The 19,404-nt window shown below is 40.5% G+C and overlaps 1 protein-coding gene across 3 annotated transcripts in view; it reads right to left on the reverse strand.

Moving 5' to 3' along the window:
• Positions 1-5,843: 5,843 nt before the first annotated feature.
• Positions 5,844-19,404, reverse strand: part of klu (klumpfuss) — a 73,434-nt gene continuing 59,873 nt past the window's right edge. For all 3 annotated transcript variants that reach the window (XM_053780449.2, XM_053780451.2, XM_053780450.2), the window contains one exon: positions 5,844-13,405. In XM_053780449.2, the coding sequence (XP_053636424.1) occupies positions 10,765-13,405 (2,641 nt within the window). In that variant the 3' untranslated portion in view covers positions 5,844-10,764. The remainder of the gene's footprint in view (positions 13,406-19,404) is intronic.

Genomic DNA, 19,404 nt, shown 5'->3' on the forward strand with positions numbered 1-19,404 from the left:
CCAGACCAGCAGTACTTCTGACCTCCAGACCAGCAGTACTTCTGACCTCTAGACCAGCAGTACTTCTGACCTCCAGACCAGCAGCACTTCTAACCTCCAGACCAGCAGTACATCTGACCTCTTGAGCAGCAGTACTTCTGACCTCCAGACCAGCAGTACTTCTGACCTCCAGACCAGCAGTTCTTCTAATCTCCAGATCAGAAGTACTTCTGACCTCCAAACCAGCAGTACTTCTGACCTCCAGACCAGCAGTTCAAATGGTCCCAGACCATGAACAGTAACCCTCCCCTACCCCTCCCCAATACACTCACTCTCTCAGGTTTAATAAGACAATATTTGTGACAAAAATCCCAAGTTTATTCAAAATATATTTGGAACTATTCAAAGCTCTATAGAGTGTTTTTGTTTTTTTTAAGCGCAAGACAGGATGAGTACGGCGTCCGTAGACCAATGAGAATGGGAAGAAATTAAGCCAAATCTGTCAAAACCAAAAAAAAAATACAAACAAGAAATAGACTTTTGTTTTTCATTGAACATATAAACCTCGCCATTACATCTTAATATATATATATATATATATATATATATATATATATATATATATATATATATATATATATATATATATATATATATATATATATATATATATATTTTAATCTTTACATTTTTTGCAAGACACTAACACGTTAGATTCTGGAATAGGTAAAAAAATTTAATCCATCAAACGATTTGCTGTAAATTATGGAGAAGCAGATAAATATTTGTATTATTTTTTAAGAAGCTGTTTCAAAAGATGTTTTGAATTATGGTAGAAGAGTCTTCCCAGACCATGAGCACGGCGAGCAGAGTCTGTGTTCAGTGATACACTTTGGGAGCGAGGAATACCGTGTGGACCAATATGTCAAATTTTGAATACACATATATGTATATGTATATATTTAATGTTTTTATTTTTAATTCCATCTTTTAGCGATGTATAATCATGAATTTTTGTTTTTCTTTTTGAGAGTTGCGGGTGGTTTCATATCTCGTTAACTTGTGCGAGATGTGGTGACTAAGGGTGTTTGGTTATGTTGTCTAAAGGGATACAAAGGGGGAGGTGAGGGGGCTGGTCCACACAGTAGCACGCACGTTGAGCAAGAACATGGACTTCAAAACAGCAGTTTAAAGGCACCGGGGATGCGGAATTATCGTGCCAGACACCTTTGGACCGAGCACCGCCATTCTCGTTAATCAGAAAATAAAATCATGCAAACTATAGTTTAACACGTAAAAGGATGAGCTCTCTCTCTCACTCTCTCTCTCTCTCTCTTTCTCTCACGAGGCCCATGACTACAATGACTGTTATGTGTAGTTCTCAACTACTTTACATTCTCACTTTGTTGGTTTTTAGAGTCACTAGGTAATTACAATCTAATTGTATAAAAATATTTGACCTAAAAACTGCTGTTCGTGTCCCATAGAGGCAGCGCTCGACAATACGTCGTCAACACTCGTCTCTTCCCCGACAATTGTCGAACGCGACCACAGTGTCACAATTTGAGAAACAAGGATATGAAAGTGTAATTCAACTGCTTGTAAACATGATCAGGTGTAAAATATCACCACACAAATAATTTTAATTACAAACGGTAATAATAAACACCACAAAGGTCGAACAACATGTACATCATAAGAATCAATGGCTCCAGGAAGTTTGGGAATCATCATACATCAGACGAACCATCTCATGTCAATAATGTCTTTGAGTGAGCATTCACAACCGCACAAAAATAGTCGAGATTTCAGTCTATATGTCTGACTTATGAACGCTCCCACCCCTTCTTGGAGCTGGACAGATAATAATAATAATAATAATATAATAATAATAATAATAATAATAATAATAATAATAATAATAATAATAATAATAATAATAATAATAATAACAAATTGGTAACGTAGTGAGCATTCAGTCATCTTTATTGGCTAAGATGCAATAAAGCATACAGTAACATGCCTTTGTAAATTGGGAAACAGAGATTGTTAATGAAGATGCCTTTGTGAGGCGTCCAGATGGCCATAACTATATTGGAAATTGAAAACAGTGACAACTTAAACCTACAGGAACCTGAAGGGTGTATACGTCGAGGGTACTTCAGGGGTCAACGCCCCCGTGGCTCGGTCCATGACCAGGTCTTTGTTGGTAGTCAGAGGAGCCCCTTGTCGTACATTTATTGTTTTCCAACAACTAATTCATTTCGACTGGTGATAAATCAAAATTTACGCACACACACGCACCTCTGAAATTTACACACACACACACACACACGCACCTCTGAAATTTACATACACGCACGCACCTCTGAAATTTACATACACACACGCACCTCTGAAATTTACACACACGCACCTTTGAAATTTACACACACGCACGCACATCTGAAATTCACACAGGCACGCACCTCTGAAATTCACACACACACACCCACCTCTGAAATTCACACACACGCACGCACCTCTGAAATTCACACACACGCACGCACCTCTGAAATTCACACACACGCACGCACCTCTGAAATTCACACACACACACACACGCACCTCTGAAATTCACACACACGCACCTCTGAAATTCACACACACACACCCACCTCTGAAATTCACACACACACACCCACCTCTGAAATTCACACACACACACCCACCTCTGAAATTCACACACACACACCCACCTCTGAAATTCACACACACGCACGCACCTCTGAAATTTACTTTTGGAAATCGTAAATTATCATAAATGAAGCAACGATAATTTTGGATTGCAAACAATCAAGATTTTTTTTTTTAATTGCTCGGGCTGCAGGGGCATTTTACCCCCCTGATGCATCACTCGGTTACGTCTAACAACGTCACTCAGACGTTTATCTTGTACTAGAGAGACTTAATCCGAGGTCTGTTCTTACACTATCTTAAGTTGGAATGGGTTAGGTCAAGTTAGGGTAGCTTACAGTTGTTTAGGATAAGTTAGGCTAGAATAGGCTAAGTTAGCTTGTGGTAGGGAAGGTTACTTTAAGTTAGATTAGGTTATGCGAGGGTAGATCGCAGTAGTTTAGGTGAAGTGAACACAGGTTACAGTAAGTTAGACCAGGTGAAGACAGGTTACAGTAAGTTAAATTAGGTGAAGACAGGTTACAGTAAGTTAGACTAGGTGAGGACAGGTAAACAGTAGTTTAGGCTAAGTTGGGATAACTTAGTTAAGTTACGTTAGGTAAGGTTACTTATTTTGAAGTAACTCAAAAGAACCAGCTAGAATTTCACACCATTAAATTTAGTCCATTAAAGTCAACGTTTGTCGATGTTCCAATTTTAAAATAAAATAGAAATGAAGAAATTACACATTTTTTTTTTTGTATATATTGAAAGAGTGACCAAAATTTATATACACTGCAGTGAAATCTTCGTAAAAGTATATAAACAAGTGCTAAGTGATCAGCTGAGCTGATATAAACAACCAGGTCACTAAACAGCTGAAACAAGGGACAAGAACTAGAGCTTGTCTATGCGACATTAGTGAGAGATTCGTCCATACAAAATTTGCATCTGTGGTCACATCTGGGCCAGTACTAACCTTCCCAGTGTACAGAAATAAACCAGACTGACTCTTACTAACCCTCGAGTAGTATAATACAAAAGTCTTCGTCCGTCATACCCGCTGACGACAACTAAAATATACTCGTTCTAGGAAAAACTTACTGTTGTTGTTATTGTGGAACATATAAGGCGAGTGAATGTGGGGTTTCCACACTCTTAAACCCATCACTAGGGTTAAACCAGCGTGGGTTAGAGGTTAGATAGAGTACTGACTTGGTAACGTCAGTACTGCCTCGCTGCGGCCTGAGACATTATCGTTACGTTTGAATTGTGTCTCGCTCGTAGTGATGTGACGTCACAGATTATGGGTATGGGAGGGGTGAAAAATATAGCTGCATATCTTCAGAGTGTTCAACGCACCAAGTTCCCTCATCTTTTGACAGCAGAAAATGGTGTAATACACTTAGAATTTCGGTATATATCACAGTAAACTTTCTCTTGTAAACCTACTCTGTTGTAAATACGATTTAAAATGTGCAGCCCAAATTGAATAGGTCGTGAAAAAGGCCTTCAGAGCACGTGGTATTCAGTTATGGATGGGCTTGTTCAAACTGCATTTTCAAAAAAACAGTCACATTGAATACAACTTCTTTATAAAAGATCTTACTGAAAATAATTATAAGGAAAGTGCATCCATTTTCTAAATTCCTCCAACATAAAAACACTGAAAAACTATATATATATTTTAAATTCTATTTTGTCTTTGATTTATCGCATATTTCTTAGGCATGTACTGTACACTTCATGACATCTTATCTGTTGACTTAAGTCTGTTGGCCAGTATATATATATATATATATATATATATATATATATATATATATATATATATATATATATATATATATATATATATATATAAAATGTGTTTTCAAATATCACTGACATACAAAAAAGAGTGTAGAGGAGAGGGGACGAAGCCTTGACCCACATCAACCAGCTCAGTAATGTTGCCACATTTTAAACATCAACACAGGTTACAATGCCAACTTTTATTCGGAGGCGACGAGGAGATTTTAGCCGAGTGTTAAAATATGTTCACTAGGTAAAAGCGGGAAGAACCGCAGCTTGAGAGGGCAAGAAAAAATAGCAAACGAAGGGAAAACCTAAGAAAATTCAAAGAAAGTGCACATTGTTTGAGAAATAGAATGATACTTAGAGTATGAGGGGAAAAATGAGAAATTTAATGTCACTAAGGTAGAAAATACAGGAAAATGAATAACAGAAATTTTTAGGACAAATGAAAAAGTTGCAGAGTTTCTAAGCAATGCAGTGCAAAGTCAGGAACTGCAGTGAAAAGTCAAGAACTGCAGTGCAAAATCAGGAACTGCAGTGCAAAGCCAAGAACTGCAGTGCAAAGTCAGGAACTACAGTGCAAAATCAAGAAATGCAGTGCAAAGTCAGGAACTGTAGTGCAAAGTCAAGAACTGCAGTGCAAAGTCAGGAACTGCAGTGCAAAATCAGGAACTGGAGTGCAAAGTCAGGAACTGCAGTGCAAAATCAGAAACTGCAGTGAAAAGTCAGGAACTGCAGTGCAAAATCAGAAACTGCAGTGCAAAGTCAGGAACTACAGTGCAAAATCAAGAACTGCAGTGCAAAGTCAAGAACTGCAGCGCAAAGTCAGGAACTGCAGTGCAAAATCAGGAACTGGAGTGTAAAGTCAGGAACTGCAGTGCAAAATCAGGAACTGCAGTGAAAAGTAAAAAACTGCAGTGCAAAGTCAGGAACTGCAGTGCAAAATCAGGAACTGCAGTGAAAAGTCAGGAACTGCAGTGCAAAGTCAAGAACTGCAGTGCAAAGTCAGGAACTGCAGTGCAAAGTTAAGAACTGCAGTGCAAAGTCAGGAACTGCAGTGCAAAATCAGGAACTGCAGTGCAAAGTCAGGAACTACAGTGCAAAATCAAGAACTGCAGTGCAAAGTCAGGAACTGTAGTGCAAAGTCAAGAACTGCAGCGCAAAGTCAGGAACTGCAGTGCAAAATCATGAACTGCAGTGAAAAGTCAAAAACTGCAGTGAAAAGTCAGGAACTGCAGTGCAAAATCAGGAACTGCAGTGAAAAGTCAGGAACGGCAGTGCAAAGTCAGGAACTGCAGTGCAAAGTCAGGAACTGCATTGCAAAATCAGGAACTGCAGTGCAATGTCCGGAACTGCAGTGCAAAGTAAGGATCTGCAGTGCAAAGTCAGGAACTGCAGTAAAAAGGCAGGAACTGCAGTGGAAAGTCAGGACTGCAATGCAAAGCCAAGAACTGCAGTGCAAAGTCAGGAACTGCAGTGCAAAGAACAGCAAAGCTAAACAAAGAACTTCGGTATAAAGCAATGAACTGCAGAGCAAAGCCAAGAACTGCAATGGAATGCAAAGAACTGCATTGCAAAGCAAAGAATTGCAGTGCAAAGCAAAGGCAGTACAAAGAAGTGGAGTGCAAAGCCAGGAATTGCATTGCAAAGAATTGCAATTCAAAGAACTTAGTGCAAAGCAAAACTGCAGTGCAAAGTTAAGAACGCATGATACAAAGTTAAGAACGCATGATACAAAGTTAAGAACGCATGATACAAAGTTAAGAACGCATGATACAAAGTTAAGAACACATGATACAAAGTTAAGAACGCATGATACAAAGTTAAGAACGCATGATACAAAGTTAAGAACGCATGATACAAAGTTAAGAACGCATGATACAAAGCTAAGAACGCATGATACAAAGTTAAGAACGCATGATACAAAGTTAAGAACGCATGATACAAAGTTAAGAACGCATGATACAAAGTTAAGAACGCATGATACAAAGTTAAGAACGCATGATACAAAGCTAAGAACGCATGATACAAAGCTAAGAACGCATGATACAAAGTTAAGAACGCATGATATAAAGTTAAGAACGCATGATACAAAGTTAAGAACGCATGATACAAAGTTAAGAACGCATGATACAAAGTTAAGAACGCACGATACAAAGTTAAGAACGCATGATACAAAGTTAAGAACGCATAATACAAAGTTAAGAACGCATGATACAAATTTAAGAACGCATAATACAAAGTTAAGAACGCATGATACAAAGTTAAGAACGCATGATACAAAGTTAAGAACGCATGATACAAAGCTAAGAACGCATGATACAAAGTTAAGAACGCATGATACAAAGTTAAGAACGCATGATACAAAGTTAAGAACGCATGATACAAAGTTAAGAACGCATGATACAAAGTTAAGAACGCATGATACAAATTTAAGAACGCATAATACAAAGTTAAGAACGCATGATACAAATTTAAGAACGCATGATACAAAGCTAAGAACGCATGATACAAAGCTAAGAACGCATGATACAAAGTTAAGAACGCATGATACAAAGTTACAGCACAACTTTGAGAAGGTTAAAAGAGTCAAGGTCTGGGTTCCTTTTCTACCACTGTTGTTGCTCTCTACTACACACTATATCATTCTTATACACAAAAATAGACATCACTTTGATTTAGATATAGCTTCCGGATAATAATAATAATAATAATAATAATAATAATAATAATAATAATAATAATAATAATAATAATAATAATAATCATAAGAAGAAGAATAAAAATAATAAAAGTCGTTGATATTCACTAAAAAATCTTCACCTGATTTTTATTTTCCTTTTGTTGACTTAAATAATGTCTCACCAGAGTTGATCTATAATTTAAAGAAAAAAGAGATTGAAAGATAAATTCATTGTTGTTTTGACAATAGTGGGAGGAAGGAAATGATTGACAAGTGAGTTACCAACTATCACATTATTGACATTGTTTACTGCCGGGTCAAACAACTTCGCACTTAACCTTCTGTTGTTTTGTTTAGTTGTTGATTTTAACATAAATTTTAACTCCTTGTAATATCACTCAAGTTACGGTTCATTTTCATGGTTCGTTTTAAAGTTTGATATCGGGGACTAGTGTGATTTTTTTTACTTCATCTACCAAAAAAAAAAAATATTTTAAGGGCTTCCAAAATTGAGCTGTGCTTAGTGGGGTACAACCAGGCAGTAATGTTGAAGACAGTGTTAACCAACCTTCGCTCATTAGGTCGTAATTCACATACCTTATATCATCATATTTTGACCTAAGAGCACCTTTAACACTTACTTCGGTGTCTGACAAGAATTCATGTCTTTTTTTAAGGAGTGTTTATGTGTTAAACTAAAAAAAAAATTGATAATGATATTTACAGTCAACATAAATAGACAGAATTTCAACATATACAGAGAAAAAATACCTAAAAAAAAGACAGTAAAAAATCACAATATGCGTCTCTATACCGTGATAGCAAAGGGGCGAGAATACAGGCAGTGGTCGTGGCCTTAAAGCTAGGTGTCCCCACTCACAGATACAAACAGAAACCTTAACAAGGAAACTAGCTAATTGGGTCGTTTAGCGCTGCTTTAGACTGGCAGACATGCGCCTACCAGGCGCGGCAGGCCCTCCACGACCACATCAACTGGCCGGACAAATTTGGCACATACGAAGTGAATCGTTAAAAACTAATTAAACATTAGTCACTGTGAAACGATACTTGACAGCTTAACGACAATCAATGTTCATTTGTTCTTGCTTGTGGGGAACTGTGGCGGAAACTGGGGCAATGTAGGGTGGATGTGGATCCCCCAGGTAGCAAGGGGAGGAGGGTAGGCCTATAGTTAACTGGTAATGAGGGGCATGTGAGAAGTATATAAGTAGGCCTATTGTCTGACGTCGAGAAAGTTCCAACAAACTCACTTTTTTCCTCTTTTACTGATACCTAGAGGCGATATTTTCCTTCGTATAGTGGAGTAACCGACAGAAAAAGCTACTGACGTGAGAACTTATTGCCCTGTTTGGGGCATGACACACTGGGCACACTACTGAATGACACCAACACATCAGTGTCGCACAGGACACCTGGCACACAACTGACTGACACCGACACATCACTGAGCGAAGGCTTGGGCCGTTTATTCCTCTACACGACCAAAATATCGACTCTCTGTAGCCCCTAAGGCAATTAAAGAAGAGAAAAGGGAGCATCGAGAATCAAGGTCGCCGTCAAGACGATCCAGCACTACTCGCTTCACTTTGGAATACATTGTAAAGAGTCGAAACAACAGATAAATCCTTTAAATAATCTCCTTACACATGTTTAACAAGAGGTGACAAAGTTGTTCCATGCCAGTTTTCTTTACAACAGTTCGCCTTTGTCACAGAATCAACTGAAATATGTGAAAATTATGCCTATAGAACAATAAAAATAATGGTAATTATTATTATAATAATTATATAAGTTCTAAAAGTTTTCATAGGAAACATAAAACGTGAGCATTTTGTCAGAGAGAAAAATATACAAGAAATGCCAATCGAAAGTCTTGTTACGGTGTGGGGGGAGGGGATAAATAAGTGAGTTGCGGGAGTCCATTTAGAAGACTACGAGGGGGGTCCCATCTAGGATGCAAGGGTGAGCCAACAATACAGTCCTGTTGGTGGGAGATTATTATTATTATTTATTTTTTTTTAACCTGCATTGCGATAGACGGCCTGTACATCTACAGCATGGAGGCCTTGCGTGCGTGAGTGTGGTCGGAGTGATCCAAGACACGAAGCTCAGTCAACCCGATCAAAGAAAAACATCAAAATATGTATACTGGGTGGATGAATGATGGGATGCTAGAACCCTTGATGCAGTGCGGGCTTCTCTACAATAGAGGCTAGAACTGAAGAAACGTAAACGTTTATAAATATCAACATGAGGCAAATATGACCACCGCTTCATAATACATAAGGGACTTGTGTACCCGAGAACTCCCAAAAAATGCCCCTTTGGTTCAAGGGGGGCGGCGCCCCTCCGGCCTTTAGAGCTGTGCTTCGTGAACAAGACCAGGAAAATTAGGTCCAGAGATTCCTCTCCCTCAACGTGTACCTGAAGACACAGTAAGGGCTGAGAGATAAGACTGGGGTGTGCAATAAAGGTTGGGAAATAGAGCTTAGAGAGACAGTTAAGGCCAAGAAATACAGAAGGTACCGAAATAATGAGGGCGAGGAGATAAAGCAGAAAGGAACAGCAAAGGTTGGAACACACCAAGTGTTAAGTAAAAGATTTATTATAACACACAGTAAGGGCTGGAGCTCTTAGTATGGGCTGGGATATAGTGAGGAGCTGGGAGATAGTGAGAGCTGGGAAATAGGATTAGACAACAGTAAGGACTAGGAGAAAGTAGTGGAACACAGTAATTACTAGGATATAATCAGGGTTGTGAGAGAGAGTTTGGACACATAACAGGGAATGCGAAACAAGGTTGAAACATAATAATGGGGGTGAAGTAACTATGACAACTCAATAAGGGCCAGAGGAGCGACACTCTCTTGTACCGGGGTTGGGTTCACGGTTACTCGCCTCCTGGAACATGTCCGGACGTCCTAACACCTCTTGGGTCCCTCAACTTACAATAATGTTATTTATGTCATTAAATTAGCAGGTACCATTGACAGACCTGTGGCGCCCTTTGTGCTTGTGGGGGGCATGGCCCCCCGCGAGCGCTCACGACGCCTCTAAAGAGGCAGGAGAACGTCCAGACGCTGCAGGCGGCTTAACACCTTCACACCGAGAGACTTGGGGGGATTGAATGTTGTGGGGATGGGAGCAGCAGCAGCGTAACCTTCTCCCTCCTGCTGCATCGCTGCTCCAGTGGGGATGGTGGAGGAACCTCTCCCCATAGTGGCGCAACCTCCGGCAGACCCGCCGCCCGAGACGCCGCTAGCGGCACAAACACAACACCAAAACACCCACGTACTGACACTAGCACGCGAACCCGGCCCCAGCCAGGCCCGTCCCTCGGGGCTCCGGGGCCCCTCGACCTCTCCTGAGGAAGGGTTGAGGGCCAGGGTGGGGCCGGGCAGCGCGCTAGGCAGCCTGAGAGACAGACAAGAAGAGACCAAGCCCAGGACGCACCAGGCGCCGGGCTGACCTACACCACAGCGGGTTGGGCGGGTCGCCACACAAACAATGCCAGTGATCCTCGCGGGACTCCGGCCTCCAACGGCCTCCCTGCCAAGGAGGTACCACCTTCAGGCAGACAAACCTCAGCGAGGCAAAAAACATGAACCAGACATGTCATGTAGGGCTCTTCAATCTTCTTCCTGCTTCCTGGGTCGCTGGAGCTGCGGCGGCATTCTTCCTAATATCCCTGCTCCACCCATCCCCATGCCGGCCATGGGGGCTCCGCTCCCCATAGTGGGTCCTCCCAGGGATTGTTTCTGGGTCCCTCCACTGGTTGTGTGGGGGCCAGGGGAAAGTGGAAGAGGGGAGCCCTGCGGGGTGCGTGCCTGGGGCGCTGACAGGGTGCAGGCCAGATCTAGCAAGGGGCTGGGAGCAGGGTGCTCCTCTGACAGGGACCGCACTGGCAGGTTGGGTCTCGCTACCTCGCCGCCCTCTTCCATGGACGATGACTCATGGAGTTCATAGCGAGCGTGTGTCCTCATGTGTCGAGTGATCATGTCCCGCCGGCACGCTGCATACGGACACTGTGGACACTTGTAAGGTTTCTCTCCAGTGTGTGTCCGCTGATGGGTGGAGAGATGGTCGGAGCGGGAGAACACCTGTCCGCAGACACGGCAGGTGTAGGGCTTGTGGCCCGTGTGCAGCCGCATGTGTCGCGTCAACATATCCGACCGTGCAAATGACCGCTTACACATGTCACACATGTAAGTCTTGCTGCTGGTGTCGATTTGTTTATTTTTATGACGTGAGGCCATGTGTTTAGCGAGACGGTCGTGGAGAGAGAACATCTGACCGCAGACAGGGCACACAAAGGCCACGTCGGCTCCTGCAGGCATCTCCTCCACCACTGGTGACACCTCCAAGTGGTATCGTAGCGCTACGCTATCCTTGGTGCTATACGATGCTACGTCACCCTTGATGATGGGGACGGGGAGATGCGCCTGTGAGAGAGTGCGATGATCAGGTGCACCAGGGGACCGTGGTGGTGGGGTGCTGTCTTTAGGTGGGGCGAGAAGCGGGGAGTGTGGGGATGAGAGGGAGACTGTGCTAGGCAGCACCAGGCTGTCTGTACTGGAGGTGCTACCGGTCTTGAGGCTGCTGCTGGTCTTGACGGACAAGTCCAGAGGGGAATCCTGGGGAGATGATGTGTCAGACTCAAGGGAGCCCCCCTTACGTGGCAGGTAGAGGGGCTGGGGAATGGGGCGACCGTGTCGCAGCACGGACTGTCGAGTCGAAGCCTGTTCGCCCGACGGTCCCGCAGCACTGCTGCTACTACTGCTGCTGCTAGCACCCACACCCTCGCTGCACCGACCCTTCTGCTCGAACCACAGCTGAAGATCCGAGTCTGAATGGGAACGGCGGCGATACAGATCCGGGAGGTAGACAGTAGGAGGGAAGTAGTGTTCTACGTTGTGGCCGGGGGAGGGGGAAATGGGCGTGTGCGGAGACGTGGGCGTGAGTGGCGAGATAGGTGAGTGTGGGAGACCTGAAGGACCCAGCCGATGGGGGTCCCTGGAGGCCAGAGTGCAGTGATGGCAGGTGCAGGGAGGGTAGTGGCCTCCTTGGTCTCCAGCGTCGCTGCGAACTACACTTAACTTGGGCAGGACACCGCGAATGACACCAGTCGATGAAGGCGCGTCACTCGATGACTGCGACTTCGTGTCCAGATCGATGTCCTCCTCATCTATACTAGGGTCCTTGATCCTCAGGGGGCTGAAGGAGAGTTTGGGGGAGTCGGAGTTAACCCTAGCGAGGGCAGGGGAGTCCCTGGCATGGGGTGAGTGTGAGGGAGGACCGGGGGAGAACACCTCTTCGTCCTCTTCACTGATGGCCCGGCAGTAGTACTGGTACCTCTCCCGGTCCTCAGAGTCGAACCTGAAGACGTCACTTTGGACAGCTCGAGGTGACCTGGCTGGGCCAGCACTGCCGCAGCTGCTGCTGGTACTGCTGCTGCTACTGCCTCCTCCTGCACCACCTCCTGATCCACCTTCCCCTGATCTGTGTACCTGTATCACGCCAGGGGAACGTTGCTGCTGGTGCTGCTGCTGTTCTGTGAGGGAAGTGGGTCCTACAGTCTCCCCCGGTCCCTCCTTCGGGGAGGGAGGGGTGTCAACTTTCATGGCTTCCTGGCCAGATTCATCGTGAACTGTGACTCTTGGACTGAGTCCAGGACTCAATCCGGGACTGAGGCCAGGGCTGACACCCGGACTATGACCGGGAATCGGACTATGACCGGGTACTGGACTGTGACCGGGCACTGGACTGTGACCGGGCACTGGGCTATGGCCGGAGACTGGGCTGTGTCCCGGCACCGGGCTGAGGCCGGACCCTGGACTCAAGCCAGGACTTATACCGGGCTCGTCCCCTTGGTCCTGGCCAGGCCCCGGGGACACATCCTCGGGCTGGCGGCTGAACATGGGTCTGGTGTCGGGCTGTGCCGCTGGAGGAGCGGCGGCGGGGTCTGGCGGCTTATCCTTCAGCGGGTTATCCCGCGGACAGGAGTCGTTAGCGGGCTTCTCGTCCGGCGAGCGTCGTTCTGCCTGCGAGGTCAACTCCAGCACGACCTGGCTGAGTCGCTTCCTCTTGCGCAGGGCCGACGATGTGTCGTGGTGGTGAGCGGGACTGGCGGTGATAGGGCCATGGTCGCCGCTTATCATCGTGGGCGAGGGCGGGCGTGGGCGTGCCCGGGGGCGGGTGCCGTGGGTAGGACCCGGCTGCCCCCGCCTCGGCTCATCGTCCTCGACGTTCCGAAGCCGGCCAGGGACACTCCTGAAACAACAATGACAACATCATATTACTTACTATCACTCTTAAAAGACCACCATGCTTATAATTATTAAAAATAGTAATAATAATAAAAATAAATTAATAATAATAATAATATTAACAATAATAATGATATTTATTAACAATAATAATAATATTATTAACAATAATAATAATATTATTAACAATATTAAAATTATTATTATTATAATATTAGTATTATTATTACTGCGAGGCGACTAACATGCCGTGAGCAAGGGGGCAGCGACCCCCTTCACCTCGATACATTACACAAGTTAAAAACAAAAAGTTTCGTTTTCGTTTTCAATTCACCCGGACTAAATAACCCGAAATAACAAGTGTTCAGTTCTAAGTCTGAACACTACATCAGTACACTACTACATCAGTACACTACTACATCAGTACACTACTACATCAGTACACTACTACATCAGTACACTACTACATCAGTACACTACTACATCAGTACACTACTACATCAATACACTACTACATCAGTACACTACTACATCAATACACTACTACATCAGTACACTACTACATCAGTACACTACTACATCAGTACACTACTACATCAGTACACTACTACATCAGTACACTACTACATCAGTACACTACTACATCAGTACACTACTACATCAATACACTACAACATCAATACACTACAACATCAATACACTACAACATCAAAACACTACAACATCAATACACTACTACATCAGTACACTACAACATCAATACACTACAACATCAATACACTACAACATCAATACACTACAACATCAATACACTACAACATCAATACACTACTACATCAATACACTACTACATCAATACACTACTACATCAATACACTACTACATCAATACACTACTACATCAATACACTACTACATCAATACACTACTACATCAATACACTACAACATCAATACACTACTACATCAATACACTACTACATCAATACACTACTACATCAATACACTACTACATCAATACACTACTACATCAATACACTACAACATCAATACACTACTACATCAATACACTACTACATCAATACACTACTACATCAATACACTACTACATCAATACACTACAACATCAATACACTACAACATCAATACACTACTACATCAATACACTACAACATCAATACACTACTACATCAATACACTACTACATCAATACACTACTACATCAATACACTACAACATCAACATACTACTACATCAATACACTACTACATCAATACACTACAACATCAATACACTACTACATCAATACACTACTACATCAATACACTACTACATCAATACACTACTACATCAATACACTACTACATCAATACACTACTACATCAATACACTACTACATCAATACACTACAACATCAATACACTACTACATCAACACACTACTACATCAATACACTACAACATCAATACACTACTACATCAATACACTACAACATCAATACACTACTACATCAATACACTACTACATCAGTACACTACTACATCAATACACTACTACATCAATACACTACTACATCAACACACTACTACATCAATACACTACAACATCAATACACTACTACATCAATACACTACTACATCAGTACACTACTACATCAATACACTACTACATCAATACACTACTACATCAATACACTACTACATCAGTACACTACTACATCAATACACTACTACATCAATACACTACTACATCAATACACTACTACATCAATACACTACAACATCAATACACTACTACATCAATACACTACTACATCAGTACACTACTACATCAATACACTACTACATCAATACACTACTACATCAATACACTACAACATCAATACACTACTACATCAATACACTACTACATCAGTACACTACTACATCAATACACTACTACATCAATACACTACTACATCAATACACTACTACATCAATACACTACTACATCAGTACACTACTACATCAATACACTACTACATCAATACACTACTACATCAACACACATACTACTACATCAATACACTACTACAATACACTACTACATACACTACTACATCAATACACTACTACATCATCAATACAATACACTACTACATCAATACACTACTACATCACTACTACATCTACTACATCAATACACTACTACATCAATACACTACTACATCAATACACTACTACATCAATACACTACTACATCAATACACTACTACATCATCACTACTACATCAATACACTACTACATCAATACACTACTACATCAATACACTACTACATCAATACACTACTACATCAATACACTACTACATCAATACACTACTACATCAATCAATACAATACACTACTACATCAATACACTACTACATCAATACACTACTACATCAGTACACTACTACATCACTATGCTACACTACTACATCAATACACTACTACATCAATACACTACTACATCAATACACATACATCAATACACTACTACATCAATACACTACTACATCAATACACTACTACATCAATACACTACTACATCAATACACTACTACATCAATACACTACTACATCAATACACACTATACACAATACACTACTACATCAATACACTACTACATCAATACACTACTACATCATCAGTACACTACTACATCAATACACTACTACATCAATACACTACTACATCAATACACTACTATCAACATCAATACACAATACACTACTACATCAATACACTACTACATCAATACACTACTACATCAATACACTACTACATCAATACACTACATCAATACACTACTACATCACTATGCTACACTACTACATCACTATGCTACACTCCTACATCAATACACTACTACATCAATACACTACTACATCAATACACTACTACATCAATACACTACTACATCAATACACTACTACATCAATACACTACTACATCAATACACTACTACATCAATACACTACTACATCAATACACTACTACATCAATACACTACTACATCAATACACTACTACATCAATACACTACTACATCAATACACTACTACATCAATACACTACTACATCAATACACTACTACATCAATACACTACTACATCAATACACTACTACATCAATACACTACTACATCAATACACTACTACATCAATACACTACTACATCAATACACTACTACATCAATACACTACTACATCAATACACTACTACATCAATACACTACTACATCAATACACTACTACATCAATACACTACTACATCAATACACTACTACATCAATACACTACTACATCAATACACTACTACATCAATACACTACTACATCAATACACTACTACATCAATACACTACTACATCAATATCACTACTACATCAATACACTACAACATCAATACACTACTACATCATACACTACTACATCAATACACTACTACATCAATACACTACTACATCAATACACTACTACATCAATACACTACTACATCAATACACTACTACATCAATACACTACTACATCAATACACTACTACATCAATACACTACTACATCAATACACTACTACATCAATACACTACTACATCAATACACTACTACATCAATACACTACTACATCAATACACTACTACATCAATACACTACTACATCAATACACTACTACATCAGTACACTACTACATCAATACACTACTACATCAATACACTACAACATCAATACACTACAACATCAATACACTACTACATCAGTACACTACTACATCAATACACTACTACATCAATACACTACAACATCGATTCACAAAACTTTATTCCAACAAAATTCTCCTCAATAAAGAAAACGGAAAATGTTTATAATAATATTTGCAGTAACAACATTATTAATATCAAATTCTTATTGACATGTATATACTGAGAGGCGTATATATCAGTATATACTGAGAGTCGTATATATCAGTATATACTGAGAGTCGTATATATCAGTATATACTGAGAGTCGTATATATCAGTATATACTGAGAGTCGTATATATCAGTATATACTGAGAGGCGTATATATCAGTATATACTGAGAGTCGTATATATCAGTATATACTGAGAGTCGTATATATCAGTATATACTGAGAGTCCTATATATCAGTATACACTGAGAGGCGTATATATCAGTATATACTGAGAGTCGTATATATCAGTATATACTGAGAGTCGTATATATCAGTATATACTGAGAGTCCTATATATCAGTATACACTGAGAGGCGTATATATCAGTATATACTGAGAGGCGTATATATCAGTATATACTGAGAGTCATATATATCAGTATATACTGAGAGTCCTATATATCAGTATACACTGAGAGGCGTATATATCAGTATATATACGTATATATCAGTATATAGAGGCGTATATATCAGTATATACTGAGAGTCGTATATATCAGTATATACTGAGAGGCGTATATATCAGTATATACTGTGAGGCGTATATATCAGTATATACTCGTATATATCAGTATATACTGAGAGGCGTATATATCAGTATATACTGAGGCGTATATATCAGACTGTCGTATATATCAGTATATACTGAGAGGCGTATATATCAGTATATACTGAGAGTCGTATATATCAGTATATACTGTGAGGCGTATATATCAGTATATACTGTGAGGCGTATATATCAGTATATACTGAGAGGCGTATATATCAGTATATACTGAGAGTATATATCAGTATATCGTATATATCAGTATATACTGTGAGGCGTATATATCAGTATATACTGAGAGCGTATATATCAGTATATATCAGTATATACTGAGAGGCGTATATATCAGTATATACTGAGAGTCGTATATATCAGTATATACTGAGAGTCGTATATATCAGTATATACTGAGAGTCGTATATATCAGTATATACTGAGAGGCGTATATATCAGTATATACTGAGAGTCGTATATATCAGTATATACTGAGAGTCGTATATATCAGTATATACTGAGAGTCGTATATATCAGTATATACTGAGAGGCGTATATATCAGTATATACTGAGAGTCGTATATATCAGTATATACTGAGAGGCGTATATATCAGTATATACTGAGAGTCGTATATATCAGTATATACTGAGAGGCGTATATATCAGTATATACTGAGAGTCGTATATATCAGTATATACTGAGAGGCGTATATATCAGTATATACTGAGAGTCGTATATATCAGTATATACTGAGAGTATATACTGAGAGTCGTATATCTCAGTATATACTGAGAGGCGTATATATCAGTATATACTGAGAGGCGTATATATCAGTATATACTGAGAGGCGTATATATCAGACTGTCGTATATATCAGTATATACTGAGAGGCGTATATATCAGTATATACTGAGAGGCGTATATATCAGTATATACTGAGAGGCGTATATATCAGTATATACTGAGAGGCGTATATATCAGTATATACTGAGAGGCGTATATATCAGTATATACTGAGAGGCGTTTATATCAGTATATATCAGTATATACTGAGAGTCGTATATATCAGTATATACTGAGAGGCGTATATATCAGTATATACTGAGAGTCGTATATATCAGTATATACTGAGAGGCGTATATATCAGTATATACTGAGAGGCGTATATATCAGTATATACTGAGAGTCGTATATATCAGTATATACTCGAGAGTGAGAGGCGTATATATCAGTATATACTGAGAGTCGTATATATCAGTATATACTCGTATATATCAGTATATACTGAGAGGCGTATATATCAGTATATACTGAGAGTCGTATATATCAGTATATACTGAGAGGCGTATATATCAGTATATACTGAGAGTCGTATATATCAGTATATACTGAGAGTCGTATATATCAGTATATACTGAGAGGCGTATATATCAGTATATACTGAGAGTCGTATATATCAGTATATACTGAGAGTCGTATATATCAGTATATA

Source organism: Cherax quadricarinatus, chromosome 26 (genome assembly GCF_038502225.1).
Source record: "Cherax quadricarinatus isolate ZL_2023a chromosome 26, ASM3850222v1, whole genome shotgun sequence".
Lineage (NCBI taxonomy): Eukaryota > Metazoa > Arthropoda > Malacostraca > Decapoda > Parastacidae > Cherax > Cherax quadricarinatus.